Source organism: Coregonus clupeaformis, unplaced genomic scaffold (genome assembly GCF_020615455.1).
Source record: "Coregonus clupeaformis isolate EN_2021a unplaced genomic scaffold, ASM2061545v1 scaf0008, whole genome shotgun sequence".
Classification (NCBI taxonomy): Eukaryota; Metazoa; Chordata; class Actinopteri; order Salmoniformes; family Salmonidae; genus Coregonus; species Coregonus clupeaformis.
This window is the reverse complement of record NW_025533463.1, coordinates 818,073-834,304: the sequence shown is the minus strand read 5'-3', so window position 1 is coordinate 834,304 and position 16,232 is coordinate 818,073. Positions and strand designations below refer to the sequence as shown.

The 16,232-nt window shown below is 45.6% G+C and overlaps 1 protein-coding gene across 1 annotated transcript in view; it reads right to left on the bottom strand.

Annotated features, from left to right (window-relative positions):
• tprg1 (tumor protein p63 regulated 1) overlaps positions 1-15,101 on the bottom strand; it is a 42,928-nt gene extending 27,827 nt beyond the window's left edge. Inside the window, exons 1-4 of the mRNA XM_041840710.2 lie at positions 14,997-15,101; positions 13,701-14,030; positions 10,283-10,371; positions 2,009-2,185 (exon numbers count right to left, since the gene is read on the bottom strand). Of these exons, the coding sequence (XP_041696644.2) occupies positions 2,009-2,185; positions 10,283-10,371; positions 13,701-14,012 (578 nt within the window). The 5' untranslated portion in view covers positions 14,013-14,030; positions 14,997-15,101. The remainder of the gene's footprint in view (positions 1-2,008; positions 2,186-10,282; positions 10,372-13,700; positions 14,031-14,996) is intronic.
• Positions 15,102-16,232: the final 1,131 nt, after the last annotated feature.

The following is a 16,232-nucleotide window of genomic DNA, read 5'->3' as shown; positions in this document are numbered from 1 at the left end:
ACTGGCAAGTGTCTTCACTGACATTTTCAACATGTCCCTGACTGAGTCTGTAATACCAACATGTTTCAAGCAGACCACCATAGTCCCCGTGCCCAAGAACTCTAAGATAACCTGCCTAAATGACTACCGACCCGTGGCACTGACGTCTGTAGCCATGAAGTGCTTTGAAAGACTGGTCATGGCTCACATCAACAGCATAATCCCAGAAACCCTAGACCCACTCCAATTTGCATACCGCCCCAACAGATCCACAGATGATGCAATCTCTATCGCACTCCACACTGCCCTTTCCCACCTGGACAAGAGGAACACCTACGTGAGAATGCTATTCATTGACTACAGCTCAGCATTCAACACCATAGTGCCCTCAAAGCTCATCACTAAGCTAAGGATCCTGGGACTAAACACCTCCCTCTGCAACTGGATCCTGGACTTCCTGACGGGCCGCCCCCAGGTGGTAAGGGTAGGTAACAACACATCTGCCACACTGATCCTCAACACGGGGGCCCCTCAGGGGTGCGTGCTCAGTCCCCCTCCTGTACTCTCTGTTCACCCATGACTGCATGGCCAGGCACGACTCCAACACCATCATTAAGTTTGCCGACGACACAACAGTGGTAGGCCTGATCACCGACAACGATGAGACAGCCTATAGGGAGGAGGTCAGAGATCTGGCCGTGTGGTGCCAGGACAACAACCTCTCCCTCAACGTGACCAAGACAAAGGAGATGATTGTGGACTACAGGAAAAAAAAGAGGACTGAGCACGCCCCCATTCTCATCGACGGGGCTGTAGTGGAACAGGTTGAGAGCTTCAAGTTCCTTGGTGTCCACATCACCAACGAACTATCATGGTCCAAACACACCAAGACAGTCGTGAAGAGGCACGACAAAGCCTATTCCCCCTCAGGAGACTAAAAAGATTTGGCATGGGTCCTCAGATCCTCAAAAAATTCTACAGCTGCACCATCGAGAGCATCCTGACTGGTTGCATCACCGCCTGGTATGGCAACTGCTTGGCCTCTGACCGCAAGGCACTACAGAGGGTAGTGCGTACGGCCCAGTACATCACAGGGGCAAAGCTCCCTGCCATCCAGGACCTCTATACCAGGCGGTGTCAGAGGAAGGCCCTCAAAATTGTCAAAGACTCCAGTCACCCTAGTCATAGACTGTTCTCTCTGCTACCGCACGGCAAGCGGTACCGGAGTGCCAAGTCTAGGTCCAAAAGACTTCTCAACAGCTTCTACCCCCAAGCCATAAGACTCCTGAACAGCTAATCATGGCTACCCGGACTATTTGCACTGCCCCCCACCCCATACTTTTTACGCTGCTGCTACTCTGTTAAGTATTTATGCATAGTCACTTTAACTCTACCCACATGTACATATTACCTCAACTACCTCAACTAGCCGGTGCCCCGCACATTGACTATGCAGTACGCCCCCTGTATATATAGCCTCCCCTACTGTCACTTTATTCTATTGTATATATAGCCTCCCTACTGTCACTTTATTTTTACTTCTGCTCTTTTTTTCTCAACACTTTTTTGTTGTTGTTTTATTCTTACTTTTTTTGTTTAAAATAAATGCACTGTTGGTTAAGGGCTGTAAGTAAGCATTTCACTGTAATGTCTGCACCTGTTGTATTCGGCGCATGTGACCAATAAAATTTGATTTGATTTGATTTAATAACCACTGTTAATACTTCCACCTCAAACCACTGCTATTACTGAATTGGCCCCCTAACAGTATACCTTCTGGCCCTGAATATACAGACATACAGCATAAACAGTTGGGACTTGGGATGGTTAGCATTGTAGGTTATCATTGTAGGTTAGCATTGTAGGTTAGCATTGTAGGCCTGTGGAAATATGACCACAGACACAATCAGCTGTTAGAATTGGATGCTTGCAGGACAGAGCATTGCTGCGAATAGTTGGGCAGGGGGAAATGACTGTAGATGACTATTGAACAAAGGGAGGAGGAAGATGAGAGGAGAGGGGTACTCACGTGAGGAGAGACCGCTGAGGGAAGCTGAAGTTGCCGTGGGAGATGCGGTCTACAAAGTTGAGAGGGATTCTCTGTATCTGCTCACAGTTGAGCATGACGAAGTCGTACTTACAGACCAGCAGGGAGTTGTCTGTGATCAGCACCACACGCTCTTTCTCGTTGTTCCAATGGTCAACCCTGGGGAATAGAGGTACGGATTTTTTATCAATCATTTGCTTAACAAAGTAAGGGCTCTATTCAATCTGTATGGCAGAAGTTCAGCGTTACAGCGTGATTTAAATGTAAAGGCAATGTTCCCGCGTTAGCGGAGACTGCATTCACGGTAAACGCTGCATGTGTCAGCACAATCGGAAATGACCTTTAAAGGCCCAGTGAAGTCAAAAACGTGATTTCCCACACTATGAGGTTGGAATAATACTGTGAAATTGTGAAAATGATGATAATTCCCTTTTAGTGTAAGAGCTGTTTGAAAAGACCGCCTGCAATGTCAGCCTGTTTTGGTGGGATGGAGTTTTGGCCTGCCTGGTGACATCACCAGGTGATAAATTAGTTAATAGACCAATAAGAAAGAGAGTTCCAAATCTCTCTGCCAATAACAGCTAGTTTTCAGTTTTCCCCTCCCCATTCAGAGCACTTTATAAACGTGTAGACTGATCTGGATTAGGTTGCTTTCATACAACTTTTTGATATCTTTTATACTTTTTAAAACTATTAAACATTTGATATTTCTTGTTGCACGTCTTCATTCACTTTAAATGGGACTTTTTTCTCAGCGTTCTAAAGCGCCCCATTGTGACATCATCACTTCCAACGTTCACTGTAAATGCAACAATGTAACTTTTGACACAGATCAGCTACTTTGACAACAACTCAGAAAAAAAGTCCAAGCGTATGAAATCTTCCTCTATAATAACTGAATTATCTGGTACCGATCAAACGTTACAGCTGTTTAAGTAGCCGCATCAACAACATTTTCTCTAACTTTTTATAAACAACATAACTTTTGACCACTATCCGAATGAGTTATACATTAGGTTAGAGGGTATGACATCTTGGTCTACCTCTCTGCTATTCAAATCTGTTCACGGAACAAATATATCCACGACGGATCTAACGATACAGCTGTTTTAGTAACTGCATTAACATATTTTCCCCAACTTTTTCCAAACAACTGCCATTTTGACCACTCCCCCAATAAGTCAGACAAAAACTTTGAGCATATGAAATCTTCCTCTACTTCTATGCTTTTCAAATCTGAAAATATTCGGAATAGCTTCTACCAATCAATAGATAGAGCTGTTGTAGTAACCCATCAACTGCTCTCTTTCTAGATGCAGTAAGTCATGTCAGAAGCTAGCAAATTCATTACTTACCAACAACAGCTGCAAATTCCAATAAAACTACATAACGTTTTGAAGTGCATTTTATTTGCTTTGACTAACAACACTATCATGAATCTAGCAAATATGTTTTGTGGGTCAGAGTGAAGTATTTACTTAGTTTCAAAGCACAAGCTTTAGCCATGGAGGAGCAGGCCTGCCAAGGACCGTTGCCTAGCAACACAGTCACTCCCCTTTATATTTCACCCAATCACTTCTTTCAGTTTTCACATGCAACAACTGTAGTTTAGACACTAACCACAACCACACAACTACTGACCACAACCACACAACTACTGACCACAACAACAACACAACTCCTGACCACAACTACTGACCACAAAAACAACACAACTCCTGACCACAACGACTGAAACACACAACAAATGACCACAATTACTGACCACAACCACAAAACTGTTGACCACACAACTCCTGACCACAACTCCTGACCACAACTCCTGACCAGAACTACTGACCACAACTACCCTATAGGGAGATTATCAGTGGTCTTGTATGTCTTCCATTTCCTAATAATTGCTTCCACAGTTAATGTCTTCAAACCAAGCTGCTTACCTACTGCAGATTCAGTCTTCCCAGCCTGGTGCAGGTCTACAATTTTGTTTCTGGTGTCCTTTGACAGCTCTTTGGTCTTGGCCATAGTGGAGTTTGGAGTGTGACTGTTTGAGGTTGTAGACAGGTGTCTTTTATACTGATAACAAGTTCAAACAGGTGCCATTAATACAGGTAACGAGTGGAGGACAGAGGAGCCTCTTAAAGAAGAAGTTACAGGTCTGTGAGAGCCAGAAATCTTGCTTGTTTGTAGGTGACCAAATACTTATTTTCCACCATAATTTGCAAATAAATTCATTAAAAATCATTTTTTGTCTGTCATAGTTGACGTGTACCTATGATGAAAATTACAGGCCTCTCTCATCTTTTTAAGTGGGAGAACTTGCACAATTGGTGGCTGACTAAATACTTTTTTTCCCCACTGTATATATATATATATATATATGGGTGGATAGTATATATATATTATATATATACAGTGCATTCCGAAAGTATTCGCACCCCTTGACTTTTTCCACGTTTTGTTACAGCCTTGATGTCGTGTCTCACACACACACACACACACAGTCCCTTGCCCCTGTGCACACAAGTAATCAACGGTGGCATGGATTCTCTCTCTCTCTCTCTCTCCCTCTCTCGCTCACTCTCAGCTCGGTGAGCCGGTAGGACGTGGCCTAAGCGTCCGCCTCCTCCGACACTCAGATTTCTGCTAGAAGCCTTCAGGGTCGCTGGGTGGATAGTTCACTAAGCAGCCAAGCTGAGCCGAGCCGAGCCAAGACAACAGCAGAAGAAAGAGCTGAAGTAACTTTGACTGGGTTAATAGAATGACTTTAACCTTGACTGGGCAGAGCAGAGAGCAAGGGGCTGTGTGGTGCGGAGAGGGGGAGGAGGGAGCTGGGTTAAAGCATGATCCCAACAACAGAGTAGCTCCTCAGGCAAGCAACCGTGTGTGTCTCTTTGTGTCCATAATGCCTTCCTACTGCTAGCTGCTCCAGGAAGTGAATGGCTCTGGTCAAGAGTACTACATTGGTTCGTAAACTTTTTTGGCCGACGACCCCATTTTGATATCTGAAAATTCTCGCGACCCCACCCATTATGTAATTAACAGGCCAAATTGTGTAATTAACAGCCAATGTTTTTTTTGGGGGGGTGGGGGGCTATGGCAGTCAATTGCAAAACATTCTAACAGTATTTCTGTTCGTATTCTCAACTCACCATCACATACTTTTAATGTGGGGCTTTGACAGTCAACTGCAAATTAGTCTGACATAATGTATCTTATCTCGCCACCACTAATGAGATGGGTGTGGCTTGATGCATGACGCGTCGGAGCTTCTCAAAGTCAGGGGGCGTGGTCAACAGGGCGCACCTCATCTCATCTCTGTCACGTCCAACCTGGATCAATGTTTGGTTTTAATGCAGACGAGAGCACTGAATCCAGCTTCACACAGATATGAGCTGGCGAAGGGTATCATGAGTTTTATGGTGCTTTCAAGACAACTGTGAACTCTGAAAAATACGAGGTCAAATCATGACGTCAGTGATCTTCAGGTCGGAAAGTCGGAGCTCTAGAAAGAGGCCCGAGTTCCCGAGTTGGAATTCCGAGTTGGATGACCGTTCAAAAATATTTTTCCCAGTCGGAGCTCGTTTCTATCCGAGTTCCCAGTTGTCTTGAACGCGGCATTAATGTTCAGAGGGAGACAGCAGGGTATTCCCTTTCAGTCGGGAACCAAAACTCCTCCGTAGTGATCCGTGAATGCGTTGTCTGCAGTCACATGACAGCTCGATCAGCTGTTCGATTTCACTTACCGGCATGTCACCTGAGCCAGGACCACGGTCAAACGGATTGGGAAGTAGGTCCCAAAGTGCTCTTCCAAGCGTCTGGAGGTGAGCAGTCATCACTCGTGTGGGACACTTACTGATGCTGTTTCCTGTTCTTTTCTTTTCATTACACAGAAAGTCAACCAATTCTGTTTTTTTTACATCCATTGTGAATGACAACAGTTCCAATCTCAACACTCTCTCTCGATAACCACCAAGCCTCGGTGTGAAATAGAACATTGTCATGCTCTGATCCCACATCTCCACTTAGTTTTGCGAGCAGGCGTGCGAGCAGTGGATGTGGTTTGATGTAGTTTACAATCGAAGTTACCTGCTGCATATCTCCGAGTTCTGTTGCTCTCGGTGTATCCATTATAGCTCAGTGGGTGTATCATACAATGCGTCCATATGGCAGCGGGAAACACAATCATAACTAGAGTGCAGAAGCCTGCCCGCCGTCCCGTGATAGATGGAGCCCAATTTGTACAAAGGCCCACCACTCGATCCCATATGGAATCTGTTTTTCAATCAATGTAGCCACGTAGCACACTGAACATCCCCTATGCCGTTTCATGCTCGGGAATCGTGAGACAGAACAATATGTCCTCGTGAATAGCATCCCCCCGACATGTAGCGAACAAAAGTCAATGCATGGGCATCTCTGCCCTCACAGCCAACGTCCATCTGGAGAGCATAAGGTGGGGAGTTTGAGTCGTTCAATCAGTTTCCTCTTGATCGCTAGCTATAGCATCAATTATTTGTTTAACAGTGTTATCTGACAAAAGGTATTGATGGGAGTTTCTGTGCCTCTGCCTCCCCACACATTGTTTTCACCATATCAGTTGCGTCCGGTAATATCAAAGTCTCTGCAATAGTGTGTGGTTTCATAGCGTAGCGTAGCCTAGCCATTCACTGTGGGAATGATTCAAGCGCAACGGTCAAGTGCGGCCTTTTCCCCATGATCTAAGGGCACTCCCTGGTTGAATTTTATCTTTCAGATTTGAATTATTTTCATTTAGATTTTTAAGGTTAACCACATTACAATGATTTTTAGATACAAAAGACGGTATTGTAATATATATATATTTTTCTATATATATATATTTTCTTCTTCAGGATTTAGGAAATTCTCCCGCAACCCCATTTTCATATTCGACCCCTAGTTTGGGAACATCTGAATAGGGAATAGGGTGCCATTTGAGATGCAGATACTATTTAGTCAGCTGGTGGTCTCTCTCTCTCTCTCAAAGCAACCTCTCTTCCTACAGGGAACTAACTAATTACAGAACACCAGATACTAGAATCAATACATGATCAATACACACCATGCTGAGTAGTGATGGGGGGGGGGATCGATACCGTTATATTTCGCAATATTATTTGGGACGATATTCTATGGATACTTTGACTCCAAGTATCATTTGTAAAATAATATGCTAGATAGCGTCAGCCATAGCTTGTTCTCCATCTTCTTTTTAAATAGTGATCCAACCTGTTTTCAGCATTTTTAGTTCCATGACTGATCAAAGCTAATTTTATCATGCTCTCTCGTCTCTCTGCAGCAGACATACGGTATAGTGAGCAATATGTCTGGAACATCAAATCGCAATACAATCACAGTATCAAATCACAATACATATTAGAAATCGTGAGAATCACACAATCCATATCATATCGGCACCTAAGTATGGCGCTATCGTATCGTGAGGTCCCTGGCAGTTCCCTAATGCTGAGCGTGACCAGGTTTGCAGTTACTCTGTTCCAGAGAAAAGCGATTGTCCATCATGTCCATACTGTGATCAGTGGTTTGCTTCAGTTGCACCTATGATGGGAACACAGCAGGCAAACCCCAGTTGGTTGTAACCTGATAATAAATAACGTCAATCTCAACCAGAAAACCTGTTTACAACCAGCTCGCTCTGCATAGAACGACCATGGAAACAAGGAGATATAAGAGACATAGTGATCATCTATAATAATCTATATCGCTGCTCTGGCCTGCTAGCCCCTCCTACCTCTGGCCTGCTAGCCCCTCCTACCTCTGGCCTGCTAGCCCCTCCTACCTCTGGCCTGCTAGCCCCTCCTACCTCTGGCCTGCTAGCCCCTCCTACCTCTGGCCTGCTAGCCCCCTACCCCTCCTCTGGCCTGCTAGCCCCCTCCTACCTCTGGCCTGCTAGCCCCCCTACCTCTGGCCTGCTAGCCCCCTACCTCTGGCCTGCTAGCCCCCCTACCTCTGGCCTGCTAGCCCCCTCCTACCTCTGGCCTGCTAGCCCCCCCTACCTCTGGCCTGCCCTAGCCCCCCTACCTCTGGCCTGCTAGCCCCCTACCTCTGGCCTGCTAGCCCCCTACCTCTGGCCTGCTAGCCCCTCCTACCTCTGCGGCCTGCTAGCCCCTCCCTACCTCTGGCCTGCTAGCCCCTCCCTACCTCTGGCCTGCGGCCCTGCTAGCCCCCTCCTACCTCTGGCCTGCTAGCCCCTCCTACCTCTGGCCTGCTAGCCCCTCCTACCTCTGGCCTGCTAGCCCCTCCTACCTCTGGCCTGCTAGCCCCTCCTACCTCTGGCCTGCTAGCCCCTCCTACCTCTGGCCTGCGGCCTGCTAGCCCCCCCTACCTCTGGCCTGCTAGCCCTCCTACCTCTGGCCTGCTAGCCCCCCTACCTCTGGCCTGCTAGCCCTCCTACCTCTGGCCTGCTAGCCCCCCTACCTCTGGCCTGCTAGCCCCCTACCTCTGGCCTGCTAGCCCCCCTACCTCTGGCCTGCTAGCCCCCCTACCTCTGGCCTGCTAGCCCTCCTACCTCTGGCCTGCTAGCCCCTCCTACCTCTGGCCTGCTAGCCCCTCCTACCTCTGGCCTGCGGCCTGCTAGCCCCCCTACCTCTGGCCTGCTAGCCCTCCTACCTCTGGCCCTGCTAGCCCCTCCTACCTCTGGCCTGCTAGCCCCTCCTACCTCTGGCCTGCTAGCCCCTCCTACCTCTGGCCTGCGGCCTGCTAGCCCCCTACCTCTGGCCTGCTAGCCCCCTACCTCTGGCCTGCCAGCCCCCCTACCTCTGGCCTGCTAGCCCCCCTACCTCTGGCCTGCGGCCTGCTAGCCCCTCCTACCTCTGGCCTGCTAGCCCCTCCTACCTCTGGCCTGCGGCCTGCCTAGCCCCTCCTACCTCTGGCCTGCTAGCCCCCTACCTCTGGCCTCGGCCTGCCAGCCCCCTCCTACCCTCTGGCCTGCTAGCCCCCTACCTCTGGCCTGCTGGCCCCCTACCTCTGGCCTGCTAGCCCCCTACCTCTGGCCTGCTGGCCCCCCCTACCTCTGGCCTGCTAGCCCCCTACCTCTGGCCTGCTAGCCCCTCTACCTCTGGCCTGCTAGCCCCTCTACCTCTGGCCTGCTAGCCCCTCCTACCTCTGGCCTGCTAGCCCCCCTACCTCTGGCCTGCTAGCCCCCCTACCTCTGGCCTGCTAGCCCCCTACCTCTGGCCTGCTAGCCCCCTACCTCTGGCCTGCTGGCCCCTCCTACCTCTGGCCTGCTAGCCCCCTACCTCTGGCCTGCTGGCCCCCTACCTCTGGCCTGCTAGCCCCCCTACCTCTGGCCTGCTAGCCCCCCTACCTCTACGGAAGCACAGTTCCCGCTCAGCCCAGTCAAAGCTATTCGCTGCTCTGGCACCCCAATGGTGGAACAAGCTCCCCCACGACGCCAGGACAGCGGAGTCACTCACCACATTCCGGAGACATTTGAAACCCCACCTCTTTAAGGAACACCTGGGATAGGATAAAGTAATCCTTCTACCCCCCCCCTTACCCCACCCCACCCCACCCCCCAAAAAATAAATAATAATAATAATAATAATTGTAAAGTGGTTGTCCCACTGGCTATAAGGTGAATGCACCAATTTGTAAGTCGCTCTGGATAAGAGCGTCTGCTAAATGACGTAAATGTAAATGTATAATCTCTTTCTTTGTGATAAACTCCCTCAGCCATGAGCCGGACACCGTGGATACTGCTAAAGGGACACTTCGGGATTTTGGCAATAAGACCCTTTTATCTACTTCCCCAGAGTCAGATGAACTGGTGGATACCATTTTTATGTCTCTGCGTGCAGATTGAAGGAAGTTGCTAACTAGCGCTAGTGCAATTGTTAACTAGCGTTAGCACAATGACTGGAGGTCTATGGGTATCTGCTAGCATTGGCTCGCGAAACTACCTCTAACTTCCTTCTTACTGGACAAAGAGACCAGAAGATTACATATTTTATATCTATCTATTATATATTTTATATCTATCTACCGAAAGATTATACACAGAGACCAGAAGATTATATCTAGGAGTTCATCTGACTCTGGGGAAGTAGATAAAGTGCTTCATTGCCAAGATACCCTGTTATATGAATAGTGTCCCTATTTTGAAAAGGTCATGTTAACATGTCAACTCTCAATTTAATACATGTGAAAAAGCAAATTTGACATGTTTTTTTTTTGTTGTTGTAAGGGATAGGAGAGATGGGTAATAATGTAACTCACTCAGCCATGAGCCAGGCACCGTGGACAGATCCGTCCTCCTGACTGATCAGAGCCTTGATGTCTTCCAGGGCTTGGTCCAGGGTCCCAGGCTGCACAGGGAAACAATGTGTTAGATTACAATTCAACCTTTAAAATGGGACAATATCCACACTTAAATATACGTTTTGCAGTCTTGAGAGCTGAAAAAACTGAAACTTCACTTTAATTAGACCAATTAGCGATCATCATCATCTGAGTCACAGTAACCCTGATTTTATTGTGCTCTGTTGAGAGGGACTCGGGAGGCTGAATTACTGCATACGTCATATAAAAAAAAATATATATAAAATAAATGCAGCATCATACGAGGATGATTTCTGTATTTTGAAAGTTTCATATCTTGAAAACTTGATTGCTGACAAGCAAAACATTTTTGGGACTATGTCAACAATGGAGTAGTGAAACAAATACCAAAATATAGTTTTTGGTGGAGTTTTCCTTGAATACTTTTGAGTTTATGTTTTGATTGCAATACTAATTTTGTTCTCGACTTCAGAAGATTTTTCTTGATATTAAATGGCACAAAAGCGAAAGTGCGATTTTTCACGTGGAGTTCTTACATGTGAAGGTGCAAATTGGATTTTCACATGTGAATGTTTTTCACATGTAAAAATGCAATTCCACATGTGAAATTGAGATTTTCACATGTGAAACTGCATATCCGAAGAGGGTGCCATTTGGCTCAGAAGCAGTGCACTATATAGGGATAGGGTGCTATTTGGGATGCATTCAATATTTTGACGTGTCAGCAAATACAGTGCATTCGGAAATAATTCAGACCCCTTCACTTTTTCCACATTTTGTTACGTTACAGCCTTATTATAAAATGGATTAAGTCGTTTTTTCCCCTCATCAAGCTACACACGATACCCCATAATAACAAAGCAAAAACAGGTTTTAAAATGTTTTGGCAAATGTATTAAAAATAAAAACTGAAATATCACATTTACATAAGTATTCAGACCATTTTCTCAGTACTTTGTTGAAGCACCTTTGGCAGCGATTACAGCCTCGAGTCTTCTTGGGTATGACGCTACAAGCTTGGCACACTTGTATTTGGGGAGTTTCTCCCATTCTTCTCTGCAGATCCTCTCAAGCTCTGTCAGGTTGGATGGGGAGCATCGCTGCACAGCTATTTTTAGGTCTCTCCAGAGATGTTGGATCGGATTTAAGTCTGGGCTCTGGCTGGGCCACTCAAGGACATTCAGAGACTTGTCCTGAAGCCACTCCTGCGTTGTCTTGGCTGTGTGGTTAGGATCGTTGTCCTGTTGGAAGGTGAACCTTCGCCCCAGTCTGAGGTGCTGAGTGCTCTGGAGCAGGTTTTCATCAAGGTTCTCTCTGTACTTTGCTCCGTTCATCTTTCCCTCGATCCTGACTAGTCTCCCAGTCCCTGCCGCTGAAAAACATTCCCACAGCATGATACTGCCACCACCATGCTTCACCGTAGGGATGGTGCCAGGTTTCCTCCAGACGTGACGCTTGGCATTCAGACCAAAGAGTTCAATCTTGGTTTTATCAAACCAGAGAATCTTGTTTCTCATGGTCTGAGAGTCCTTTAGGTGCCTTTTGGCAAACTCCAAGCGGGCTGTCATGTGCCATTACTGAGGAGTGGCTTCCGTCTGGCCACTCTACCATAAAGGCCTGATTGGTGCTGCAGAGATGGTTGTCTTGTCCTTCTGGAAGGTTCTCCCATCTCCACAGAGGAACTCTGGAGCTTTGTCAGAGTGACCATCGGGTCCTTGGTCACCTCCCTGACCAAGGCCCTTCTCACCCGATTGCTCAGTTTGGCTGGGCGGCCAGCTCTAGGCAGAGTCTTGGTGTTTCCAAACTTCTGCCATTTAAGAATGATGGAGGCCACTGTGTTCTTGGGGATCTTCAATGCTGCAGAAATGTTTTGGTACCCTTCCCCAGATCTGTGCCTCGACACAATCCTGTCTCGGAGCTCTACGGACAATTCCTTCGACCTCATGGCTTAGTTTTTGCTCTGACGTGCATTGTCAACTGTGGGACCTTATATAGACAGGTGTGTGCCTTTCCAAATAATGTCCAATCAATTGAATTTACCACAGGTGGACACCAATCAAGTTGTAGAAACATCTCAAGGATGATCAATGGAAACAGGATGCACCGGAGCTTAATTTTGAATCTTATAGCAAATGGTCTGAATACTTGCTAAAATGGATAAAAACCAGTTTTTGCTTTGTCATTATGTGGTAGTGTGTAGATTGATGAGGATTTAATCAATTTTAGAATAAGGCTGTAACGTAACAAAATGTGGAAAAAGTGAAGGGGTCTGAATACTTTCTGAATGCACTGTAAGAGCTCAGATTCATGTGGTTAGTTTAGGAGTGTCTCGCTGGCCTGGCAGCTGATTCATTATTACTATATTTACTGTAGGCGTGGACAGACACAGCCGGTTGAGGGGGACGTTAATCTGGAGTCTTAATCTGATCAAATTGCCCTGAGAGTAAATAAACGCGGCATTGTGGATCACTACAATAATTCAAATGTAATTAATATGTGCAGTAGAACTATCGAAATGTTCCATATAATGGGATTAGTGGATTTCACTATACATTAGTAGGTCTACTCTATGTATACAGTAAACCTTTACAGTAGGTCTACTCTATGTATACAGTAAACCTTTACAGTAGGTCTACTCTATGTATACAGTAAACCTTTACAGTAGCGCTACTCTATGTATACAGTAAACCTTTACAGTAGGTCTACTCTGTGTATACAGTAAACCTTTACAGTAGCTCTACTCTATGTATACAGTAAACCTTTACAGTAGGTCTACTCTATGTATACAGTAAACCTTTACAGTAGGTCTACTCTGTGTATACAGTAAACCTTTACAGTAGGTCTACTCTATGTATACAGTAAACCTTTACAGTAGGTCTACTCTGTGTATACAGTAAACCTTTACAGTAGGTCTACTCTGTGTATACAGTAAACCTTTACAGTAGGTCTACTCTAGGTATACAGTAAACCTTTACAGTAGCTCTACTCTATGTATACAGTAAACCTTTACAGTAGGTCTACTCTGTGTATACAGTAAACCTTTACAGTAGGTCTACTCTATGTATACAGTAAACCTTTACAGTAGGTCTACTCTGTGTATACAGTAAACCTTTACAGTAGGTCTACTCTAGGTATACAGTAAACCTTTACAGTAGGTCTACTCTATGTATACAGTAAACCTTTACAGTAGCTCTACTCTATGTATACAGTAAACCTTTACAGTAGGCCTACTCTATGTATACAGTAAACCTTTACAGTAGGTCTACTCTATGTATACAGTAAACCTTTACAGTAGGCCTACTCTATGTATACAGTAAACCTTTACAGCTGAGCATAAAAAGTAGGCTATTATTACCCTCAAAACAAAGAACCTCTTGAGTTTGAACTGATTTAGTGCAGAAGTCCAACGGTTCCCATTGGCCCCGGCTCCGGCTCCGGCTCCGGCTCCGGCTCCGGCTCCAGCTCCATCTCCAACACCAGCCCCAGTATCAGGTGTGGGGGCAGCAGGCCCTCTCTCCTCTGTCTCTATCTCGGGATGAGCACCACTCTCCGGTGCCTGAGGGGGGGTCTGGGTCGGGTCCAGGTGAGAGGAGGACTGGGTCTCTGGTCCTAGTTCTGGGTGCTTCAGCTCCACAGCCTTGGAAGTGACTGTTTTACCCTCAGACATGGTGTCCTACGATGAGATCTGATAGGAATATCCAGGTGAACAAAAAATTAGAGCAGTCGTTGATAATATCAATACAAAATCTATCCGGTTTATTACAAGTTGCAACTGGGAGACACCTCCAGAACAGAAGCAGAGAAAACGTCTAACTGGCCTCTTGGAGACAGGCCCTTTCTATTCCAAATCAGACATATTCAAATGTTATGTAAATACCAGCCCGAGAGGCTTGTAGGAAGTCAAAACAAAACGCAGCGACGTTGTCAGCTGCTACAGAATCACACAGTGTACAACATAATACAACAATAATCTATCAGTGTCCTCTGTCCTTGTACCTCCAGTCTGGCTTCAATCCCTATCAACAGAATCTTGCACAAACAGATGCCTGTAAAATCATGTGTATTACAGAACGAGAAAAACCTATCAATATGCCAAGCATTGTGTTAATCAGCCTTTACTGTATATTAACTTTATCAATATTAAATATTTCCCATTACACATGCCATTTTACAGACTAACCCACCAGCGACACCCATGAGATTTAAGATGTCCCAAATGGCACCGTATTTTCCTTTGTTTGACCAGGGCTCATAGAGTTCACGTCAACAGTAGTGCACTGCACTGTAGGGAATAGGGTGCCACTTGGGACAAACACTTGCACAAACGTAAGCTGCATTGGTTCCCATGTTCTGTTGGCAATTCATGTTTGATAGTTTATGTCACTGATTAGGCAATGTCTACCTGGATTCAATCCCCCCCTAAAGTGTGCATCCGTCAATTAAATAGGCTATAATTAGGCCATGTAGGTTTCATTACGCTTCGGTCTTGAATCAAAGGTATTAGACTTTAGGGCTGAGAGTATTTTATAGAACAGAGCCATTCGGCTACATTACGGAAATTTTGTTATGCTGTTTCTTTATTGAAACAATATCGGAATAAAACTCATTATTTCAAAGAAATTCGGATAGTATACTAGTATATCCTACTTACCAGTTGGTATTTGTGAACTCTGGGACGTATTTTTGTCAGAAGAAAACTAGTGGTTTGAGAGTCAGTGAAAGATGCGCAACTGCAGTGCAACAGGTGTTTCCTTGTTCCGTGTTTTAGTTAAATGGGCGGACACGGAGACGTACACGGAAACACAACACACTTGCTGTTCACGGTAGTTTCGGTCCAGGTAGTTCCGTACACTGGGCCGGTAGCGAAGGAAGGCGCACTACTCCCTGGGCCAGAGCTATTTAGCCTGAACGAGCAAAAGGCTTCAGTAAAAAATAACGCTGCCTTCATGTAGCCTAAATAGCTGAACCGCTTGAGAAGGCTGTAGCCTGCAGTCAGCTATGCTATATCTGATACCAATTCAATGTAAAGTTCTATATTAAAATGTGGCTCAGATATTGTGGTTGCAGGCCTAGCTTATAGCTAGCTGTTCACCCCACAACAATAAACATTTAATGGGTATTTAAATATTTAAAGCCACCCACAAATGTGCCTACAGTCTATAAAAATTGCCCACAGTGATTTCTATCAAATATAATTTTCTAGGCTGTATTTTACTTTCCAATATTAACACTGTTAGGCCTTGTGTATGACAAATGTATGAAGAATATGTCTTAGGATACTATACATGCTATTCAGGTATGTTAGTGAAATAATAAATAGTTTTGCCTTGGCTTTTCCCCCTTTTCAGACTTATGTTCCCACTGATGTGTTTTTGTGCCTAAATTACCAATATTTAATTTCACCAGGTTTGACCGTGAGAGACAGACATTCATCTTTAAAACAGTTTAGTGACGGGGATGTAGTGATGCATTTAGATTGAATGGGCCTAGCATCAACCACCACTGAAGCATCGTTCATCCATTTGGGCTAATCGTTTCTGACATGGCATGCCGTACGGCTGTAAGGCCACTCATTCCTTCTCCTGTAATTCTTTGAAGGAGCTATTCATATATTCTGTAAAGGCTTGAAGTTTAAACCCAAATCCAGTTATAATCCCGAGGAACCATCAAAGCCATGTTGACAGGCAGCAGGCAGCGTTCTATAAAAGGCTTTGTGCTCAGTGGGGCATGTTATTTAGCCACGCATACGCATGGTAGGTCTGTATTCTATTTACAGACAGAATAAAGTCTGAATTCAGTGTTAATCTATTCTCTATTCTCAGACAGCATCAACTTCAGCGTTGTTAACTATAGCAGAATGCCCTGGAGCTGAAAGACCAGGGATCGA